The sequence below is a fragment of the Epinephelus lanceolatus genome, chromosome 5 (assembly GCF_041903045.1).
Source record: "Epinephelus lanceolatus isolate andai-2023 chromosome 5, ASM4190304v1, whole genome shotgun sequence".
Lineage (NCBI taxonomy): Eukaryota > Metazoa > Chordata > Actinopteri > Perciformes > Serranidae > Epinephelus > Epinephelus lanceolatus.
Window position 1 is genome coordinate 10,101,724 of NC_135738.1, and position 23,428 is coordinate 10,125,151.

Here is a 23,428-nt window from a genome sequence, read left to right on the forward strand (position 1 = left end):
CCTTGACCCTGCAGCTACAACCTTATGGATGCTCAAAGGGGTTTGTAGACCTTTTTTCATACATATTCATCAGTTTATACTGCAAGCAGAGCCAAGGGTGCTACACTGATAGTACTACACATTGCCTGGCTGACTGCAGTGTGCAGCAGTTTAGTCTTATCCTGCTCCAGAAGCTGTTTGATGAAAACACTGCAATGTCTCAACAAGACCATAGCGCTTGGACGAGCTTTCAAGAGAGACAGGAAGCTAAAAAATAACTTCTATCAACTGATATCTGCATGTGTAGGCAGATATCTGTAGGCACTGGGAGAAGATTTTGGTATCGCTGCTCTGGTTTCCGTCTGTAGTCTGAGTAGTGTTGACCAATAACATTTTAGCGGCCAGTAAACAGTTCATGTGAAGAAGCGGAGTGCATTGGCTGAAGTGCAATCTTAGAACCCATTCGCTTTATATTTAGCTTCATATCAGCTTTTTTTTGGTTTCGCTATCTTCTCTCATATGCAGATATCTGTTTCCAGAGATTAGCTGAAATGACTGGCGCACAGAAGAGAAAATCTTGGCCCGCATGCACCCAATGGCTACACCAGATCTCCTGAGGTATTGGCCGTTGCCCCCAGGCGAATTAATTTTTCCTAGGATGATGAAGGCATGACCTGCTGTACTCTGCGTCTGATTAGCTTTCTGCAATATCTTACCCTTACAAATCTCACTCTTCTTGCTTAAACCTGACAAATCCAACCAACAAAGGCAACAAGTACTAGCCAAAGAAAAAGGGCACGCCATGATTTCGCCATCCTACGAGAAGAAAATTTGCCATTCCCAGAGGCTTATCATCGTCAGACTGATAGCTGATGGACGACAAGCGTCTACAGCCATGCTAGTGGCTCTGTGAGGCTTTACATAAAGGCATAGTGCACCCAAAAAATAAAAATTCAGCCATTATCTACTCACCCATATGTCGAGGGAGGCTCTGGTGAAGTTTTAGAGTCCTCACATCCCTTACAGAGATCCGAGGGGAGAGGGGGTAGCAGCACAACTGCACACCTAATGGCTGACGGCGACCCAGATTAAAACGTTCAAGAACACATAATCGAAACCACAAAATATCTCCATACTGCTCGTCCGTAGTGATCCAAGTGTCCTGAAGCCCCGACATAAAAAGTTATTTAGAAAAACGTCATTTGAACTCTGTTTTTAGCCTCATTGTAGCCTGTAGCTCTAACTGCCTCTGTGTACACTGCGCTGACATGTGTGCGCTTTCGCGAGACCGTGAGACATGGGCAGCGCCTTCCTGTGTGTTCACGTGCTTTCGCTGGTCTCACGTGCAAGCTTTTTATGTCGGGGCTTCAGGACACTTGGATCACTACGGACGAGCAGTATGGAGATATTTTGTGGTTTCTATTCTGTGTTCTTGGACATTTTAATTTCGGTCGCCGTCAGCCATTAGGTGTGCAGTTGTGCTGCTACCCCCTCTCCACTCGGATCTCTGTAAGTGATGTGAGGACTCTAAAACTTCACCTGAGCCGCACTCGGCATATGGGTGAGTAGATAATGGCTCACCAAAGGGATAGTGCACCCAAAAATGAATTTTCATTTTTGGGTGCACTATCCATTTAGGCACAATGCTGCTTTGAGCTAAATGCTAACTTGAGCATAACAACATGCTGATCTTTAGTAGGTATAATATTAGCAATGTTCACTGTCTTTGTGAAGCATGTTAGCCTGCTAGCATTGGCACAAATAACTGTTGGTGATGGAAATGTATTTATTGCTGCAGGTTTTTGGTCATAAACCAAACGTATTAGACGTATCATCATTTTGACCTGATGATGGCACTAGATGAAAAGTCAGAAGATCACCAATGTTGGCTTCATCCTCTGGGGACCATGAATTTCTGATCAAAATACCACATCAATCCATCTTATACTTGTTGCTGAAGTGGTGGACCAACCAAACATGTCATAGCCTTCCTCGGTTATGTTTGCTACACTGAACCTTCTCATAGAACTCAATAGATATTATCATTTCTAAAACGGCAATCTCACTCTTGTATTTCCCAATAAATTCTCAGGTATATCCATATCCAGCCTACAGTGTACCACAGAGCAGCAGCAGCAGCGACAACAGCTTGACATTTGTGTAGCTGCTTGTTTCCTCAGGGCTTAAGTCATCCAGTCAAGACGATACTGTTTAGATGAATCACTGAATCGTGCCTCAGCGAAACCAGTCAAATCAGACAGTAAAACTAATATTGGTGGCACATGGATCTGAGCCAACAGAGACACTATTATAGCTCAGTATTCCTCCCAGACGTTGAGACTGATGAGTCAAACCTGACTGAAATTTTCTGGCTCAGTTACAGATGCAAATAAGGTGTTGATGGAGGATCCAGCTTTTCTGCAGCGGTGATTAATCATTCAACACAATAATTAAGTTTAATGTTTTCTGTATCGACTGCCGTCTTGCAGCAGTATCTTCAATAGTAGTTATCTGAGAACTTAAAATGATGCGAGATGCAACATTTGAAAGGTGTTCTTTTATACTCTGACGTTCACAGTCTCAGAATCAAAGTGATGCAACATGTCAGCATTTGTACACGGGGCTGTAACAAACGGTACGATATGACTTTCATGAGAAGCTCCATGAATGCATGAATGAACACTCAAATCAAAGGGTGGATCAAACAATACGTGCATTTCCAACTGACTGCTTTCAAATAACCACAGAGACTGCCTCTGAAATCTCAATGGACACTTATCCATCTAGACGCTTTGATCTCCAGGAGCGGTGGGGGAGGTCTGTGTTTGAACACGGATGTGCACTTGGACTGACCTGTCCCTCTTGACCTATTTCACACCTACACACATTCGTGCACAAGATTCACGACGTCTCTGGGCTGCAGTCCCCGACCCTCCCCTCGTCGGCCCCTCTTCTCCGATGAAAAGAGAATGAAAGAACCGAGGCTGCGAGGGAATGTTTTCAGCGAGATTGGAGATGATGAAAAGAGTGCAGGCATGGAGGGAGACGTGATGGGCCCATACACTGGCTCTTTATACAGATACAGATGTTTCCTTGTCCAGCTTGTGTGTTGGCTTGCACTACCGATTGAGCAAGTTATTTCTGTCACTGGCTGGCTACACATAATCTCTGAGGTGCAGGCTGCCAGGTCATATTGAGACATTAGTTTGATTGCAAATTTTGCTCAGGATGAGGATGAAATCATCCAACGGGGAAGAAATACATTAAAAGTTGCGAGACAGTATAACCTTAATGACCTGTGAGGAAACTGTGGTAATGAGAAGAGCCATGAACCAAAGTCTGCACATGCAACACCATTCACTCACCAACCCACTACTATTGATCAACGTACAGGGGTGCTGGTCTTGCCGGTGAGAATGGTTCGAGCCTTGGCCTTGTTCATGTTGAAGTTCTTGAGGTAGGCCTCGTAAATCTGCCGTGCCAGCGTCTTCTGGTCGGCTACCTGGGGGTCTTCCACATCCCTGTCCCCCGTTACCATCTCCGCCTTCAGCTTTAGCTTCTCTGATTGGGGCATCCGACCAAAACGGATGGCTGTAAGCAAAGCAGACAGAAAAATCACACTAAGATTACAGACCTTACACCAGTATAAATCTGTCAGATCACAAATTAAATTTACAGTGAAACAGATACAGCAGAAAATGCAATAAATGCAATGTAAATGAGAGATTAAATATTATTACTATAAACAGAGAAAAGTGCTATATGAGAACAAAGAGAGGACACAGGGTGCTTTAAAACAAACCCAGTTTTGGAAAATGTAAAATAGCTTCAGCTCCATAAAACCACAATAATGACTTATTCAAAACGCTGACATCTGGAGGAATCATTTTCAAAATCTGTTTAAAGACACCCCACTGAGTGAAATGAATCCAAGCCAACCTATCAGCAGGGAAAAACATTTAATGTATCCAGAAAATATTAAACTTGTGCAAACAAAGCTTGTGGAGCAGTAGCTATGAAATGTTCAAAAATAGCTTCACTGAAAACATAGAAAGCAGAACTGTGCTCGCTGTTTTCATGACATCTGGTGCCAAAGCCGTACTTCTCCAAATCTATGCATTTGAGGACAGTTTTGTTGTTGTTTATAAACAAGACAATCTTACTTTTTCTCCACAAACATCATGTCATAACTGGCTTAGTTTAAATTTAAACCCTGGACCACAGACCACTGACCGAGACTTGATGTCCACCACTGTTGCTACTTGAATCTGGCATTTGTTAACGTCAATAAAAAATAAATGACCATTACATTTGGACCAAAGTGCACCCCCAGGCCTTCATTTCAAAGTCAGAGAAGTTACATCCTTTTTTTCTAAAGATTACTAATTTATTTTGTCTCTAAAACAAAGACCGCAGCAGCAACTAGACCTACAAACACAGCCAGCACCAGAGACGCACTCACACTAACTCCTGTATAAACTATCTTCCAAAGAAAGAGCAAAAGGTCAGGAAAACACAGACCAGTTTGCCATAGAAGGTGCTTTTCAAAGACAGAAACATCACCTGACTGTTTCAGTTTCACACATGCAGGCAGTCTCATCCTCGCAGTGAATGCTTACGAAATTACTTCCAGGAGTGGAATAAAAACAACACTTGGCGGAGCCGGGAGTTGGCCTGAGGTGACCGTGGCCACCTCGGGCTAAAGTCAGCGGGTTGCTTATTTTGCTGTCAGTCCTGCCCTGACACAACTTGTGCACTGCAGACAAATATGTGGAAGTTGTTTTTTTTTCTGGAAAAGGGCAGGAATTTCATGAGGCTGCAGGCACTGAGACCGGAGAGTGTTGGGTGTTTGTGTTTTTAAGGCAATGAGCGTCTTTGCTTCATGAAGAACAGTTAGATGAATATGGACAGCAGAGATTATGCCTGAATTCTGCTCAGCAGTGTTGATGAAATAAAAGGAATTATTGTTTTTAATGAATAATAAATGCCTTTAAACCTTACTTGGAAGAAGGAAAAACAAACAAACAAACAAAAAACATCCCTTAGTGGTTTTCTTTCGATACACATAAGTGCCTCACCACACAGAAAGACCAAACAAGATATTTATCTCTACTGGCCTCAGCCTGTCCAGCTCTATGAAAACTATCTGGCTCCGTCACTGTTTATGAGATACAAATTCTGACTAAATCTGGGTCCAAATATTCCCTTTAATTAAATCAAATGGCGGTGTAGTATTTCTGGTCTCTGAAAGACGATCTGTTCCTTAGCTGAAGCAACTGTGGAGACTAATAAGTGACATGAAATCCAAAATATGCGGTCCACTCAGTCACCTCATTTAAACTGGACGAGACAAGAGAAATCATTATGTGCAGAATTCTTTTGCAATGCACACACGCACCAAAAATGAAGACCATGAAAATTGGATTAACACCCACAAACATGCACTGAATTTTTGGCCCCCAAAAGTTCTCTACTTCAAAGGTAGATACACTTTGTCTTGATGCTGTGGGAGAATTTTTTAATGCAGGTTTCATGCCAATAAAAGACAATAAGAATGGAAACAGGACTTAATAGAAAAATGTTATTGTCATGAATGAGCACAACAGGTTACTACTTATTACAAGCTGTGTGTGAACTGTGCTTCAACACTATACCGGAGTTGTTTTTCTACGAGGCGAAGCCAACATCTCTCAGACGGCCTGATCCCATTTGACTAATGAGATTAGAGGTGAACTGTTTTTAACCCCTCCTCGCCATTTAAATGGGCACAAGCTGATGCGCGCACACACACACACACACACACACACACACACACTGCTCTCTGAGAACCCACCACCCAACTGAACCTGCCGGCTGCATTTACGAGACCATAAAAGCATAAAAAGGAGATCTGATTTCCCTGTTTTCCAACGAGCCGCCCAATGCTGAAACAAATCCAGGCCAACTTGAGCAGGACTGAGCCGGGATGAGATACCGAGCTCGCAGACAGCATGAGGGCCCATTAGATTACTGCTCGCAAAGTGGATGGATCATCTGAAGCTGGTAAAGCTCCACAGCGGGCGCATGGGCAGGAGCCAAGTCTAATTAAGATGAGAGGAAGTGAGTGATGTTAAGCTCGGCGTAAGTCCATTTCCTAAGATCCAGCGTGAGGCGATGAGTCTGTGACTGGAGCAGGGAGGGAGCTAAAGGTGGGAAGTGGACAGGCTGTCATACCATTAAATTGTCTGTTCCAACGGCTCATTTGTGGAAGACTCCAGCCATTAAACACCTCCGTCACCACGCTGAAACTAATCATTGTTCTGGAACTTTTACTGTCTCACAAACTGCCAGAACGTTCATGGATGTCTTTATTACAGTTCATCCTGTTAGTACATGAGCTCTGAGGTATTATTGAGTTGCTGGATTCATGAAACATGCAATTACTTGTGTGTTGTGTGCTATTAAAAGCACTTTGCTGGGATGTTGCTGATACGGCAAACTCCAGGAAAGAAGCCAGTAGTTCCTGACCTTTTCATGAAGGGACCCCTTTTCTGTAATAGAGTAAACTCATGACCCCTGATTTAGTGACATATTTCATGGCTTTTTTATTATATATTCAATGCATAACAATAACAGTACATAGCAGCTGAGAAACAGTATAATTAACCCAAATTGTGAACAAAAACCCTGCACGAAGTTTGCGAAAAACGAATGATTTGGATGAATTTTGAGCCGATTATTTCATGTTAAACTTTTTATATGATTCTCTGCCTGTGTTATGTTTTTTAATTTCAAAAAACAATCACACATACGTAATAGCAGTGTAACGCTCCTTTGATCTGGATCGATTTATCGATTAAATGATCAACGGCCCAGTGTTTTCGATGCAAAGTGAAAACATCGATCCATATGGTCATCTTTAGGATACGCTTCTATTTTGAAAGTCTGTATCACCGTCAAACAGCGGCAGGCAGATGGTAAGCAGCCAAGACACAGACGATGAGGATAACGTCATTTACTTGGGAATAAATCAGCAGAGTGGAAATATTTTGGATTTCAGAGAAAATACAGGTCAACAGACAGAGCTCATGCAGTATGTAAACATGTAAACTTGATAACTTCTCACTACAGCAACATTAGCTGCTCTGTTTTAACAATGTTCGGCTAAAAAAACTTGCGTGCAGACTGAAATTCAACCGTGTTGTTTTGTCGGGAGTTACAGTGACTTAAACCTACGGTAAGTAAGAAAAATAATAACATTACATGTAATCTGTTAAGTTACGAGTAGAGGAAAAAGTCTGCTAGCGGCTAGGCTAATTTATGCAGGGTTAACATGCTAAAGCTAATGAGCTGAATTTGATACTTTTGTTAAATGAAGTTGTTGTTTCATGGCTGTTGGGAGAAGTTTGCCTTCATGGTTTTACGCCAGAAGGACCTGAAGTTTTATGAAAAACATGATGGTTTTGGTTAAAATGAAAAGATTCCTTTTTAGCCAGGAAGCCCTGAAGGTTAACTTATCCCATGTGCTGTGTTATCAACACATGTTGGACAGATATATCGGATTCTATGTTAATGAATAAAACAGAGCAACCTGTTATAATCAATGTAACAAAAATGAATGCCAACATAACTCACCATGCTTATTATAAACCACATAATTGACCTATGGCTAAGTCCCGCCCTCAAATGCAATGAGCCAATCACAGTGCGTATAGCCATTCCCATACACTCAGACATTCTCTGCCTGGACGTCCATTGAAATGCATTACAGAAAGTCAGTTTTGTTCGGTTTTGTGAGCTTTTTCGGAGATTTGAAGATTAAAAATGGTCAAACGGTGTCGGAGTTGCATGTACCCCATGCAACTCTGACACAAGGTATCCTGAGAGGCTGGGCGACAAGGTGTATTTTTTACACTTTAAACCACATCTCAACCGAGAAAAGTGTCTCCTTTGGATAAAGTTGCGTGGTAACGTTAGACCACAACATCAACTCAACGTGAATAAGATTAACAATGATGTCTACATCTGTTCTAAGGTAAGTCAACATTGTGTTTGAGGCAACATATTGTCACTTTGCTGGAAAGAAATATAAAGTTATCTTTAACATCTCTAGCTAACGTTAGCTAAAGTTAGCCTAACGTTAGCTCCTAGCTGCGTTGTTCATCATGTCACCTTGTTTGCTGGGAGTTCATTAGCCTATTTTGTTCTAGTTTTGTACTTTGGTGATCGTACATCATTGTTAGCTGTTGTCCAAAGGGCTCTAGTTAAGTTAAGTTGTAAATACTGTAGCACCAAACTAACGGAGAGACACTCTTGGTAAAGATGGTAAAAAGGCCGTTATCCTTTTCTCATATTCTGAGCCAAAAACCTTAACTTCAGTGGCACTTTAACTTGTTGTCTTTGATGGCGACGGCAACGAGATGCGGTTCACAAGCGTACACTGTGACCTGTAAATTTTGGCTTGTAATTTAAGCTTTTCATCGACCTTCTCAACAATAAAATGATGAATATATCCCTCCAATGTGTCGTTTAGGCCCTTTTGGTTACTTCTCAATGACATCTGATCACTATGTCCCCAAAAATCATCAATTGCCTCCTGTGAAATGCCGTGTACTGTGACACCTGCCATAGCGCCGGTCACTGAATGTTGACAGTTTGTCCGAGTGAGTGGAGGGGGGACGTGGCTTAGCCATAGGTCAATTTTGATGAGTGAACAAAACTTTCTATGTCTTACCTTTTCTAAAGATATCTTAATGTTTATTCCAAGTTAAAACTACCAGTTGGATTGGTTGTTATCGGGGAAAACTCACAGGCTCTGAGCATTTTTGCTTTTGTATGCTTTTTAAAAAAAAAGATGCAGAAAATGCAATAAAGAGATTTTTTTTGGTGAAAAAAGTTTAAAGTGCTGAACCACTTTAGTAAGAATATCAAGTATCTTCAGATCCAACGGTAAAATCAATTGTCAATCGATACTAACAGAGCGACAAAGCTCCAAAATTAGCAGTGCAGTCGTCCTCAGACCACCAGACCCTAAAAGATCAGGTTGCGCTGGTCTCAAATCACCTTCCTCCCCTTCTACGGTTACATTTAAGCTCATGAAACTCTATACACATATACCATAAGAGGAAGTGAACCTGACAGAAATACTACTGCTGTAAGGCACTACCATGTCATCAAAATCTGGGCTATGCCTTAAGGACGGCTCTTAAGTCACTAACCCCACGGGACAGAATAAAGACGCACAGTTCAGCCTCTGCATCCTCAAGTTCATCGCCAGCAGTATGGAATATCTGCACAGTTTGCAGTGTCTATAAGTAACCACACAGATCGCACTGACATTTTTTATCCTTCTACTAAAAATACACCTCTCACATCATTTCCAAAATCTATTTTAGTGCTTGTTTCCCGATCAGGACTTTGACCTTGAGCAAAGGTCAGCGAGCTGTGCTGTATGTTAGTAAACAACTTTCACCAGAATGACTAACACTGACCTCAATAATCCTGAACTCCAAACACAGATAAGCAGTGCAGAGGTGAAAATCGGATGTGAGGCTTCTAAGGCAGGCGTTGTTGTGTACAGATGTTGCATGTGCAGGTGTTTTCTCTGGTAAAGTCAAAACCCAGACTGAGATTTTAAAAATAAACTCAATAGATTTTGAAAATACTGCAAGGTTTCTGGAATATAGTCGCAGTTATAAAAGTATCACAATACAGGATTCCCACACATTTTCATGGACAAAACTTTAAAACTTTTCCATGCCTTTTCAAGGACCCATAGTAAAATTTTCATTCTGGAAAAGCATGCACCTCACTGTCTGCTGCACTTGCCGGTCTGGTTACAGTACTCTTCTACACACACTCACATGCAAGAGAGCTCACTTCCCATAACAAACACCGCCACACTACGTCATACATACATGTAACATCTAAAAGTAGAAGGCTTAGCTGGTATAAGTCATGGAAAATGAACCGTGCAAGTTTTCCATTCGTATCAAGCATCAAATTAGATGTTTGAGTTCAGTTGCCTGACTTGACACTGCACATCCTTTGACGCAACTATAGCTGATCGCAGTGGCGATGCTGAAATCATATATCATGCAGCCTTAAGAGCTGCATTATGTTAATGGCTAACTTACAGAAAATAAATGTGCAGTTATGTTACATTACGTGGACGGTTACCCCTGGAAGATTACTGTAACAATCAATTTCATTACACACAACAGAATTCCATGACTTTTCCAAAACTTTCCATGACTTTTCCAAAACTTTCCATTACTTTTCCAGGCCTAGAAAATGAGATTGTGACCATGACCATGGGAACCCTGACAATATTAGCGCAATAACCTCTATTACACATTTCAAACACTCATATAAACTATTTGATGGAAGGACATACCTGCAACCACTGATTTAAATCCCATGTCCCATTTTACTCACTCCACTTCAGTCATCTACTCTGCATTGTCTGTGTAGCTGCCCATGTTTTCATTCTGTATTGTAATGTGTTTTTGTTGCATAACATGAACCTGCTGAAAATCATTTTTTCAACTGAGTGGGGCCAGTTTTAACTGTAACACGATGATACTTTTAATTCCTTTCCTGTATAAATAAATAAATGAAAATGAAATGAAAAATACAAAAAAAAACACAGTTTATCAAAACAAAAGTAATTATGAGAGTATTTCTTTAATTTTAAAGCATTTGATCAGCAAGCGCCCACCATCAGGAGAGGCAAACCAGGAACATGTTTGGAGCCCCTTCAAAAAAACTGGGGAAAAGAGCCCCCTGATTATAAACCTCCCATAAAGGAACTATACAGTGCATCACCACTGCCCCAAAAACCTCCTAAGTAGGGACCTTTCTTGCTCCAGTATTACAGCTGGATGTTAAAATGTAGAGACGTGTGTATGCACATGGTGGTATTTATTATTCTCTAAAAGAATAACTGGAATTTGAGCAAGCAAAATTTACCAATTTACTGAATTTACTAAATGCATTTTTATGGGAGCTTGGGGGGGCTCAATGGCCTCCTTGCCCAGAGCCCCCCAAAGTCTAGGATCGCCACTGTTGACAGAAAACAAATTAATTCTCTACTTCATTCTACAGCTTCCTCCCACAGTCCAAAGACATGCAGGTTAATTGGTGACTCTAAATTGCCCCTAGGTGTGACTGTGAGTGTGTCAGCCCTGTCATAGTCTGGTGACCTGTCCAGGGTGTACCCTGCCTCTTACCCAATGTCAGCTGGGATAGGCTCGAGCCCCCCATGATCCTCAAGAGGATAAGCGGTTACGAAACATGAATACATTTTGTACATATTATTTTTCTCTCAAAATAAAACTTACTGATTGACTTAAAATATAAGAAATGTGTTTTTTAAATCTCAGATTTCATGTAGAAACACAAATATACACCATAAATAACAAAGAGGAAACGTATTGCTGCTGTAAAATACAGTGCAGGCTCTTTTCCAGTGACAAAATAAATACAAATACAACATGCTTTAAGTTATTGGATGACAAAGTTTTCTATCATGAGATAAATTAGACATTTTGGATTTTTAAAAATGTGCTTTGTTGATTTTCTGTCTGTGCAGCAAAGTCAACTGTTAATGTGCCACGAGGGTTTTTGTGTGTCACATAATCAGGTGCATAGACTGACTTGGTCATGTGACCTCCAAACTCGTTCACATATCTGCAGCTAAGAGGGTTCAGTGGGTTCAGCTACGACAAAAATGACACGACTCCAGCACGGCAAAGGGTGCATCAGACCATGAAACTGCACATGAATGAGTTGTAGAACTGAGTGGTATGTTTCTGAATGCGGGGAAACGGAGATAGTCCAGATGTTTTAATGGGTACAAGTTAAAGACTGATAAGATGAGTCTTCAGTTGGAGACTTGCCTTAACATGCAACTTAACACTCAGCTGTGGTGTTAGATTTCTTATTCCTTCTAATTATGTGTGTACGTGCCTGTTCAATCTTTCTTGGCATCTACTGTGTGTTTACAAGTAACAAAAACCATGCATGTGTGTGTGTATGTGTGCTGGGCTTGAAGCACTGCCCAGACCTGCCCTGCAGGACTTACCGTTGTGGGACATGCCCACCGACAGGCACTTCTGGAAGCGGCAGTATTGGCACTTGTTACGGTTCTTTTTTTGGATCTTGCAGCGGCGCTCGCACTTGTCATACTCCAGCTTCAGACGGATGGTCCGCCGAAAAAAACCCTGAAGGAGAAAAGGGAAAACATTTAATTACACTTAATACTTTGACAATTATTTTCATAATTGAGACATGAACACTGGTGACCAGTTCAGTCAGACAAAGAGTGAAGCATTCCTGGGAAAAATGCAACAGCAAATAAAACCTGAAATGTAGCAGAGGCAAGTAGATTACCTTTAATAAACTCTGCTGTTATGAAACACAAAGATTATTTTTAGAAAGGCAGTTATTTATTCCCATATGAGCTCCGCGTGACAATACCAGACCCACAGTTTCACCATCAGTTTCTTCTCGCTTACACAACCTTGACAAAAAGAAACATCTAACTTTGGTGAGGAACAGATGAAGTAAGTGGCATGTCTGCGGTTGGCTGCAGAGTGGAGAATGGCCTGGGGAATTGCTTAATAACATATTTAGCCATACTTAATAGGAAATTGCAATTTTATTCAAAACTGTCACCCAGTGTGCCAAAGTACCCACACACCCACAGTCATTCAATACAACATCACACTGACACGCTTCAACCACGTGAGCACGTTAAGTAACTCTGACTGACTCGTACCCGCTAACCTTAAACCTCACGTGCGCACACATATATACGCTCGTAAAACAAAAGTGACAGGAAGTTCAGGCCACATGGGCTTCATGAGACGCTGCCTGTGTCCACGGTCATAAAGAACAGGTGTACGGTATCTCTGTGCGACACAGAGCTCAGCCTCCTCCTATTACTGTTCCATGACTAAGTAACAGGGGGATACAATGCATGAGGTGCATATGTGTGTCTTTTAAAATGGCTGACATATTTTTTCTTTGTGCTCTTGTCAGTGGATTGTAGCGAGCCAGGTTCTATCATGCACCATTTGAAATGCCATGAGAGTCCTAATAAGGCATGTAAGATGGGTTTTTGAACATTTAATAATAATAACAATTATGTTTTTCTAATGCTATTTATGTTTTTCTCCTAATGTTAAATTTAGCCCATTTTCCACTGGAAAAACCCACTAACACCTATGACTATCTGGCTTTTGTCTTAAGTGGGAAAGCCTTAAACAATCAGCCTTCAATTGCAGGACAAATGACTCTGCAGCTCCAGCTCCGATTAGCTCCGATTAGCTGTGATGGAAATTTCGTCCATTTCCATCCAACGTTATTCCAAATTAGTCGGCGGAGTTTGAAAGAGAGACTGAATAAGTATCAGATATAAAAAGAAGTAACCCCCTTAACATTCTTCACTGGCCTTCATGCAGCTTTCTACTGTTTACTAACCCTGTTTTACAGCGCGTTCGTAACATCAAATGTGACAAACCAGTAGAAATACTTATCGTCTCCTGAGCCATGTACACAGCTCTAATCTACTGGCAATGGGAAAGGAATCTATCGCCTCTATTTAATGGGTTTTCCTGTGTTTAAAAATCCTGTATATCTGCACTAATTTGGTGGAAAAGAGGTGTTTGTTTCTTATTTAGTAATGAATAGGTGGCACAATGGTGTAGTGGTTAGCACTGTCGCCTCACAGCAAGAGGGTTCCTGGGGGGTTCGAACCCCAGGATGGGGGAGTCCTCCTGTGCAGACTTTGCATGTTCTCCCTGTGTCAGCGTGGGTTTTCTCCAGGTACTCCAGCTTCCTCCCACAGTCCAAAGACATGCAGGTTAACTGGTGACTCTAAATTGTCCCTAGGTGTGAATGTGTGAGTGTGGTTGTCTATCTCTATGTGTCAGCCCTGTGATAGTCTGGTGACCTGTCCAGGGTGTACCCTGCCTCTCGCCCATGTCAGCTGATATAGGCTCCAGCCCTCCTGCGTCCCCTTAACAGAATGAGCGGTTATGGAAAATGAATGAAGGAATGAATATTTAATGTTGCAGAGAAATAACCACGTTTTCAAGGTTCTTCAAAGCCCCACAAGGAACTTTAATTTTGAGTTGATTTTGGCGACCATGTGGACAAAAGCGATAGTGTTTTGCCGGAATGAAGCCTACATTTCCCATGAGCTCTAGCGTGTACTGTCATAAAGACGCTTACCTGGCTCGCGCATCTGTTTGTTTTGGGGATGAATGAAACAACAAGATGGGAAAACTTTGCCCCCGCTCCTATCGCTAGATTGCTAGCGAACAAAACGTTTATCCTGAAGGATTTCCTGACTTCCCGAGGACTGGATTTTCTCTGTGTGACTGAGACGTGGCTGACTGTTGGTGAGTCCAGTGCTTTCACAGAACTTTTACCCGATGACTGCTGCTATTTTAACTCCCCGCGGACGTCGGGTCGAGGAGGAGGAATAGCGACTATTTATAAGAGTCACTAAATGTAAGCAGCTAGGTAAGATGACGTGTACCGTCTGAGTGCCGTAAATCGCTTCGTCCTGGAAGGGACCTGGGGCGGACCCAGAGACAGTTTCCTAAAAGTATGGATATACACTATATAGAAATAGCTTATCTTCACACCGATGGTCTCATTTGCTGTTGTAGGTCACGCACAGACATCAGCAGAAACAAGAGACTTTTGCATATCCAGTTAAAAGTTCCTTGTAACGGCTTTAAAGGATCCGTTTGAACCAATCACCTGGTCGATACAGATGGTCACACAGTCATATGATATTTTCAGTCTTCAAGAGTCACAGAAAAAACCCTTAACGCTACATTACAAATATTTACAAGCACACAGCAGCTTTACTGGATACTGAGAGCTGAAGAGGACACAACAGGGGCATCCACAGAATTCTGGCCAAAGAGCACTGCTCTGAAGCGTTGTAGAGGTTTGGATGTTAAAACGCATACCATTACCTGTGACTAACTATCCTGGTTCATTTTAAAGTGGGAGGCCTGCGTAGCTTTTCTCCTGTCTCTCTCCTCCTTTCCCATCACCTCGATTCTGTCAACCTTGACATAAAAGATGGCCGCTGCAATTCTGGAGTAGCCGTTGAAATGTGACAAGCCTTGCTGGCCCATTTTGACACGTATCCAGCTAATGTTGCAAGAAGGGGCTTCATCATTACCCTCTGGCACTTCACAGGTCACTTCTGATACATGCACTTTTATTGACTACCTCCCAAAGGTCGAAGAAGCTAAACAAATCTGCCTTGACTTCTGTGATAACCTGTTGTTTTACAGCTCTGCCTGCACAGGTCAGATAGCTTTGACATTGACCTGTGGACCGACCAAGGCCTTTGTCCAGTGTAGATATTTATTTTTTTATTGATGCATTGGACGCACAATCACATACATACAATATGTCCACGGCTGCATTATCACTGAGACATAATCACTTTCCTACTGCACACACAGATACACTTAAGTGAGCGCCTGCCTCAATGTGAATGTTTATGTAACAGCGTGTTGACATGATGGAGTTGCTGAGTTTATGTATCACTTCCTGACATTCATACTCCCACTGCTGTCTTGGCTGATACATTTAGCCGCACTGAGTGGATTCGCAGTGCGGAGGTGTAGAAAAATCTCTCACTTCAGCTTCTCTCCCTTCAGGGAGTGATAGAAGATACGAATGTCATATAAAATAATACAGATACACGACATAGGCTCAACAACACACACACACACACACACACACACACACACACACACACCTCAAGTTGCACTATCTTTGTCCTTCGGTGCCTCTTTACTTTAACAGCCCTGGGTTGTTCTTCAACATGATTGGTAAACAGTTAACTCAAAGATTATGGAGCGACCACGTGTAAAGGTGCTTTTAGAAGTTGTCATTAGTCACAAGACACATTGAAGAAAGTAGGACATGCCAGGCCAGACATCCAGAGGCAGTTTCCTGAAATTGGTTACTGTGGATTCAGAAGGCTGTTTGTGATTCTCAGCTTGTCTGTGCTTGTGTGTGGCTGACTTTGGGAGGAAGCAATTGATGGATATTGACACAAATATTGACTGAGGGAGAGAAAGCTGTAGTAAGTAGAACAGAGATTCAGTCCTCACAATAGCAAGACCCATCTACTCAATTACTGATCCTTACGTCAGTCTAATCTTCACAATGTCTAATGTGAAATATCAGGAATAAAAACATAAAGAATCACTTGTTTGGCTGCATAATTGTGAGTAACATTTGTCTCACCTTGCAGCCCTCGCAGGCGTGGACTCCATAGTGGTAGCCCGAGGCTCGGTCAGCACAAACCCGACACTCCAGATTGAGCGACGAGGAGGCAGATGAGAAGTCCTCCTGGCCCGCCGCCATCCCGTAAACAACCGATGACGGGCTGGATGCTGGCGTCAGGGCATCTACGAAACACAAGCACGTGGGTTATTAAACGTGTCATCGCACTGACAGCCAACTAAAGGATAACTGGTGATGTTATATAATTGTTCTCATTGTCAACAAGTCCCATTAAAAGACCAAAACCAGCAATGAAGTGATTCTTCTTCCATTGTTGTTTAATCAAAAACACATCGGTGAGCCACATTGTGGCAACGGATGGCATATTTTGTCACTATGACTAACGTGCCCCATGTAGTTTATTTTGAGTCAATCTCAAATACCCCATCCTACTGTTGGTAATACTGAAAATAATCCCCTGATAAATACACTATATACTCCTGTAAATTCAAAGCATTGCCCACCTTATCTGTTCAAATGTTTTTAAGCTTTTATAAAGGGTAGATTTTTGCCATTATTGCAAAGAAAACCACAAATAAATCAACATTGTTTCCTGCTGTGCACAAGACAGATCCAATGGTGAAACAGCATCTTGCGCAAGAGCACCTTAAAAGGATAGTGCACCCAAAAATGAAAATTCAGCCATTATCTGCTCACCCATATGCCGAGGGAGGCTCAGGTGAAGTTTTAGAGTCCTCACATCCCTTGCGAAGATCCCAGGGGAGAGTGGGTAGCAACACAACTCCACCTAATGGAGGCTGACGGCACCCCAGATTCAAATGTCTAAAAACACATAATTGAGACCACAAAATATCTCCATACTGCTCGTCCGTAGTGATCCAAGTGTCCTGAAGCCCCGACATAAAAAGTTGTTTGGAAAAACGTCATTTGAACTCTGTTTTTAGCCTCATTGTAGCTTGTAGCTCTAACTGCCTCTCTGTGCACATTTCAATTATGTGTTTTTGGACGTTTGAATCTGGGGCGCCGTCAGCCTGCATTAGGTGGTGTTGTGTTGCTACCCCCCTCTCTCCTTGGATCTCCGCAAGTGTTAGGAGGACTCTAAAACTTCACCTGAGCCTCCCTCGGCATATGGGTGAGTAGATAATGGCTGAATTTTCATTTTTGGGTGCAATATCCCTTTAACAGTTGTTTTTGAGGTTTTTGTGCAGTGCTGGCCCCTCTGACAGTGCCACATGGTACAATCACATCTGATTTAAAAGTGGGCACACACAGACTTCAGTGTGTCAGTAGGTATAATTTCCACATTGTTGCTGTACACATACGATCATTCTCATTATCGTGTGTTCAGAAAAAAATTCATATTATATATATGTATATATAAAATATATATATTGTGACTGGACGCTGGCCTCCGCATGGACTACAACCATCAGGGTGCCTCAAAGAAGTGGTTATTGGAACATTAAACAGCGACTAAAACCCTGTCCCCTGATACCGTGCTAATGTTTGAATATGGGGAGCTGCCATCCACAACTGTTGTAGCTCTATGGATTTGAATCCAACAAGCATGGTCATTACACAGTGACTGGCCAGGTGTGTGTGAAGCTACTTGCCAACCTTAAAACTTCAAAAATAGGGAGGATTTCAAAACCAAAGCTGGGGATCTGGGAGTTCCTTCCCCAGACAACTTTGTTTCCAGCACTTCCTGCTACTTCTGAAGAGCGAAAATAGCAAAATAATAAGTACATTGCAAAAGTATTTCTATGTAAAACATTCTAATAATTCTTAGGAAAGAATCAAGAATTATTCGTCCCTCTTGCGTGAATCCATGAAGTAATAATCACCAGTTATCATTAATGAATTAATTCTTTCACTCGTTCTTTTAATTGCACCAAGCCAGCCCCATGCTTGACAGAAAAATCATTGCAGCTGTTTAATGCATGCCCCTTTCCTTTAAAATGTTCGAAACAATGAGAGTTCTTCTTTCCTAGATATATGAAATTTGCTTGAGTATTTCTTTCTCTTAAACCCCTTTTCCACTGCACAAACTACCTGCTAACATCTGGCTTTTTAGTGTGATGGGAGAAGTTACAATCAGCTTTCACACCCAGGTCAAATGACTCTGCAGTAATCATTGGTATTTATTGGCTTTAGCTCTGATCGGCATTGATAAAAACACTACGTAAAGGCGAACGCGTTGTTTTTAGCCCCTCAATGCAGCACCACAAAATACTGTCTGTCTCCGCCCAAGCAGCATTTAAACATCGATCCAAATTAGTCTGCACTGAGTTTGAAAAGGAAACCAAATAAGCAGGAGATATATAAAATAAGTAACTGCTGTGAAGTTTTTAAAGGCCTCCATGCTGCTTTCTAAAAAACACACACACACACACAGAAAGGTATACAGAGCCATGTACACACCTCTGATCTACTGGCAATGGGAAAGGAGTCTACAGCCTGTTTTAGCGGGTTTACTCGTGTTGAAAAAAACCCCCAAACAAACCTGCATACATGCACTATTTTTGTTGGAAAAGGTATATTCGTACTCTCCTATTCTCTCTCCGTCTCTCACTCACTGAGGCGGACAAGGCCAGGAAGTAACATTTGGTGTAGCTGTTTTGGCGTCCTGGAGGAAACGTTAGACCTTTAGCGTCATAGGACTTGGCTTATAAACGCTGTACAGTGCCAGAAACAGGTTGTGATAACAAACAGGAATAAAACGGTGTGAAAGTTCCTCATGAATTGGGAGAAATACGGGTGAATTGTGACCCTGGGTAGAAACTGTGAGAGGGCAGTAACAAACCGGAGTCTCCTGGAACATCGTGAGGGTTTGCATTTATGGTGTGAAGGTGAGAAACTAACGTGAACCTGCTGAGCTTGTGTAGCCTACAGTACATGGGATACAGGCTGATCTATAGCTTGACCTCCTTGTACTGACAAAGACAGTCTGTTCCTTCACAACTATTTATTCAGAGATAATAGCATGTCGTCCGTGGTGTGTTGCCTGTCATAAGCATAACAACGCCGGAGAAATGTTACTCATCCTTCTCATAGATGACAGGTCATGGGGGTTGTCAACAGTTTTCTATTTTTGCCTTATGAAGGCAACATGGATGGCAGATCTCACTTGGTACACAAATAGCGAACACAAAAAGGTACAAAACAGTGGCACTAAGTCAAGCCACATGAGTTGATGGACGGACGCCAGAACAGGGATAAGCAGCATTTGGCAGCCGACCCTGAGCTGTGTTCCTGCCTGGTGCAAGTGCACATGTTTCAACTGACTGTGGACAAGGGAATCATGTCAGTGTTTCTTCTGTCTCTCACTGTTAGCACTCCTAAACACCCATAAATCCGAAACACCCTCTCACTGGCTTTTCCATGACATCATCAAATGATTCCGTGATGCCTTCCCCCCACATTTCTCCTTTCATTCCTTCTCCCTCACTCATACCCTCTATTCACCCACTAAATGTTTATCTTTCTGGACTATTCACAGCCTCTTCGCTTGTTGCATAATTCGGTAGTAGCATAAATTTCCCAGATGTCCATGTGACTTTTATTCAGGAGGAAACCCAGCAGCAAAATGGATGTTTCCTGAGAGGTGGTGCATGGTGGCTGAGGAATGTGTGAATTCCTCATTGGATATGGGGCGAGGAGAAGGGCTGCAGGACGACAGAGAGGTACAACAACAGCACAGAAAATAAGAAGCAGATAAGGAGCAAGAGAGGAGGGGGGAAAAGGGAAGAAACAAGGAAAGTAACTGGCAGGAAATGCATCGACTCACTCAGGAAATCAGAGACAAGGACAAACCGGTTAAGATCAAGGGACTGTTGGGTGGGTGAATCAGACAATCTGAGTACACAAAGGGCAGTCGAAGGATTGCAGCGCAGCTTTGTTGTAGGTCAATAAAGAGGTTAAATTAGCCAAAGTGTACAGTATGTTCTTACTGAACATTCAGATGGAGCAAATAAGGGATTACGGATGGTAAACTGAGAGACAACAACAATGGCAAGGAGATTACGCTGAGCTGCAGGGGACACTTTGTGAACTGCAGGATAACAGTATGGAAGCAAACCCAACATTTTTCATGTCACCATATTCTCAGTAATCTCAATTTCAATCCAATGATCATTTGACTTCACCTAGAACAGTGGAACCTTCAGAGCCATTGCTGGACGACTGGTATTCGGGGACATCAAAGGAGCTGAGGGCGTCATTGTCGATGGACTGGGAGATGTCTTGGAGCTCCTCCATGCCGCCCATGAAGTCGTCATCGGCGCACAGGGGGCTGCCCAGCACTGAGTCCTCCAGGGGCGAGGGGGGATGGTAGTGGCTCTCCATGTCGACCATCGTGGTGGAGGAGCGGGCTGCCGGCACTCTCACTCATCAGACTGGAGACAGAAGACAAGGAGGGTGGAGGGGGAAAGACAAGGAGGTCAAAGGGTGATATGGAAACACAGACAGGCAGGAAGACGAGATGATAATTCATTTCTAAGGTCACCTCTGTCTGAATTTGTAGCGTCAGCTTGCTAACATGCTGATGTTTAGCAGGTGTAGCATTTACCATGTTCACCATCTTACTTTAGTGTGTTAGCATGCTAATATTTGCTAGTGATAAACGATGATGATCTGAACTAAAACTTTTACCTAATGATGGTGCAAGACCTAAAGTCAGGGAATCACAAGTGAGCACAATTCATCCTCAGGGGAGCGTGAATGCTTGCACCAAATGTCATGGCAATAGTTGTTATGACATTTCATTCAAAACCACAAATGACAACTTGATTGTGGCACTAGAGGAAAAGTAGAAAGATCTACACACAGTCATTAGGATACATGATCTGGGAACCATGAATGTTTCTCCCAATTTCTTTGCCAATCCATTCTTTTTTATTTTAGAAACAGAGAACATAAGGTTGCCATGGGTGTTACAAGGTCAAATCCCAGTGCATTTTCACCTATATCCTGGCATACAGTGGGTGCGGTTACATGATGGCTTCTCATTCAGAATGAAAGAAATCTGAATGAAATCATTCGGAATTAAAGTCTTTCCAGGTAGTTTACATGGGAAATATTCATTCCGAATGAGGGTTTACACAGGAGATCAGTTTAAATCGCCTTTATTTGGGTCTGTGCAAGGTTTGGGGCAGGGAAGGTTTCTGATTGGATAGGGGGCGGGGCGGATGTTACGTGTTTACGTTTATCGGATAACGATGCTTGACGATGCCATTCTTAGTGCCTTTTTTGGGCTTGTTTTGCTTATATTCTTGAAGCAGCAGTACGACAACAACCTTGTTCTGCTAATGCTTCGTCTGTTGAGGAGGAGAAGGGAGGTAGAAGGTCGAAGAAGGGAGATAGAAGACCGTGCTGTGGCGAATGGAAACCAGTGGGTGCAACGAGTCCAACACAGCCACAGCCCGTTGCTATGCGCGCTATATACGTCATCGTGCCAGAAGGGCAAGGAAACGAGCATGCGCAGAAAGATCGGAATGAACTTAAAGAGGAATGAGTGTATACATGCACACAAAATTCTTTCATTCGGAATTAGAAAAGGAATATTCCAGCCCCTTACATCGGATTGAATTTTCAATCGCATTGGCCATTTTCATTCCGAATTAGGTGTCTACAAGATCACTTTTAATAGGAATGACCTTTCATTCCGAATGAAAAGGCAATTAAACTGTCCGTGTAAACCCACTCAGTTTCACACTTTTTTCAACAGCGTTTGTCCACCATTGATTTCTCCCAGTATTTTGTACATTTTCCATCTCAAGTCTTAAAATAAAAGCAAATATTTCCATACAGTAAATTTCATTTATAATCCCCAGCCACTGGGCCAATGTTGGAGGATCAACTTGCAACCATTTGCAAGTTATGGCTTTCTTGCTACTTGCCAAAAGTATCTTTTAATATTCATCTTTGTGTGGGACAGTTTCAGGTATATTTCCTAAGTATAATGTGACAAATGAATAGACTAAATCCATCCCAATTATCTCATGAATCCCAGCTGCAGTCTCTTGCCCAATACGGCTGTATCTTGGGGAATGCCCAGAAACATGACAATGATTTGCCAGTCAGGTTCCACATTGCCTCCAACAAAAGTCCTGGCTCTGTAGGCCTGTTCGCAGTGCTGTTAGTCAAGGGGTGGTAAAGAATCACAAAAGGTTTTTCCAACCAAACTCCCTCAGGGACCTTGAGGAAAAATTTAAGATGGTGAGCTATTGTCCTAGATTCTCATATATAGTGCTGGTGGCATGACAGGAAAAGACAGGGAATCACCAAAGTTGTTAGGATCCATCCTTTGGGTACCATGAATGTATGTACACAGCATTAACACTCATCCAGTAGCTGCTGAGATGTTTCAGTTTCTGTATCAAATTGTTGGACCGACTAAGCTACACACATTGCCATCCATAAAGTTAGGCCACTAAAAACTGATAACATCATTATCAGCATCAACACCTCTGAGTAGTATTTCATTATCTTCCAGTGCATAAGATTCAACACTGCATACATGATACACAGCCTACCCAGGACAGGCGTAATGACTGGTGTTGATGCAACATGTGGCCTTCCACACTAACAGGTGCTGCATGTTTCTATAGTAGGTCAGCAGGCAGTTAGGGAATGAACGACACGGAGTATCTTATGACATAACACAGGCCCCTCCGCTCACTCCAAATACAGTAACCTTATCCTTGTAAACCTCATAGTGCAGCAGAAAGAGAAAGACAGAGGACAGAGAGACAGAGAGGAAAGCATGTGGAGGGATGAATGTAGGTCACTAGGCTGGCTTAGGCTGCGCTCTGATAGGCTAGGGTCCGGGGTTGGCTCGAAGAGGCATGACAGACTGGCTTGTACAGTAGATGGATGACACTTTGCTAAGTAGCACAGTGGGAACTGGGAGGAGCTTGTTGTTTAAGCTTAAAGCTAGCAGAGGGACTGGACTTTACATCACATATTAGAAGTTTATATCTGCATGTAAACTGGGTCAATCTTCAGTAAGCCCTTTCCATCAGGCCCCGCTAAGAACATCAAATGAGGGGGAGGTGGGCGGTGGCTATACGGCTATAAGATAGCAGCTGCTGGTTGTTCTCAGCCATTCAACACCTTTACACATGACTGCCTTTAGTTTTAACCTTAACTTGCCCCGTCACAGTGCAAGGTGCTGTAGACT

The 23,428-nt window shown here is 42.4% G+C and overlaps 1 protein-coding gene across 2 annotated transcripts in view; it reads right to left on the reverse strand.

Moving 5' to 3' along the window:
• The window catches only part of pparab (peroxisome proliferator-activated receptor alpha b), a 49,815-nt gene that overhangs the window by 7,319 nt on the left and 19,068 nt on the right, over positions 1–23,428 (reverse strand). For both annotated transcript variants that reach the window (XM_033635277.2, XM_078167687.1), the window contains exons 2-5: positions 20,394–20,642; positions 16,249–16,412; positions 12,044–12,182; positions 3,371–3,570 (exon numbers count right to left, since the gene is read on the reverse strand). In XM_033635277.2, coding sequence (XP_033491168.2) covers positions 3,371–3,570; positions 12,044–12,182; positions 16,249–16,412; positions 20,394–20,601 — 711 coding nt within the window. In that variant the 5' untranslated portion in view covers positions 20,602–20,642. The remainder of the gene's footprint in view (positions 1–3,370; positions 3,571–12,043; positions 12,183–16,248; positions 16,413–20,393; positions 20,643–23,428) is intronic.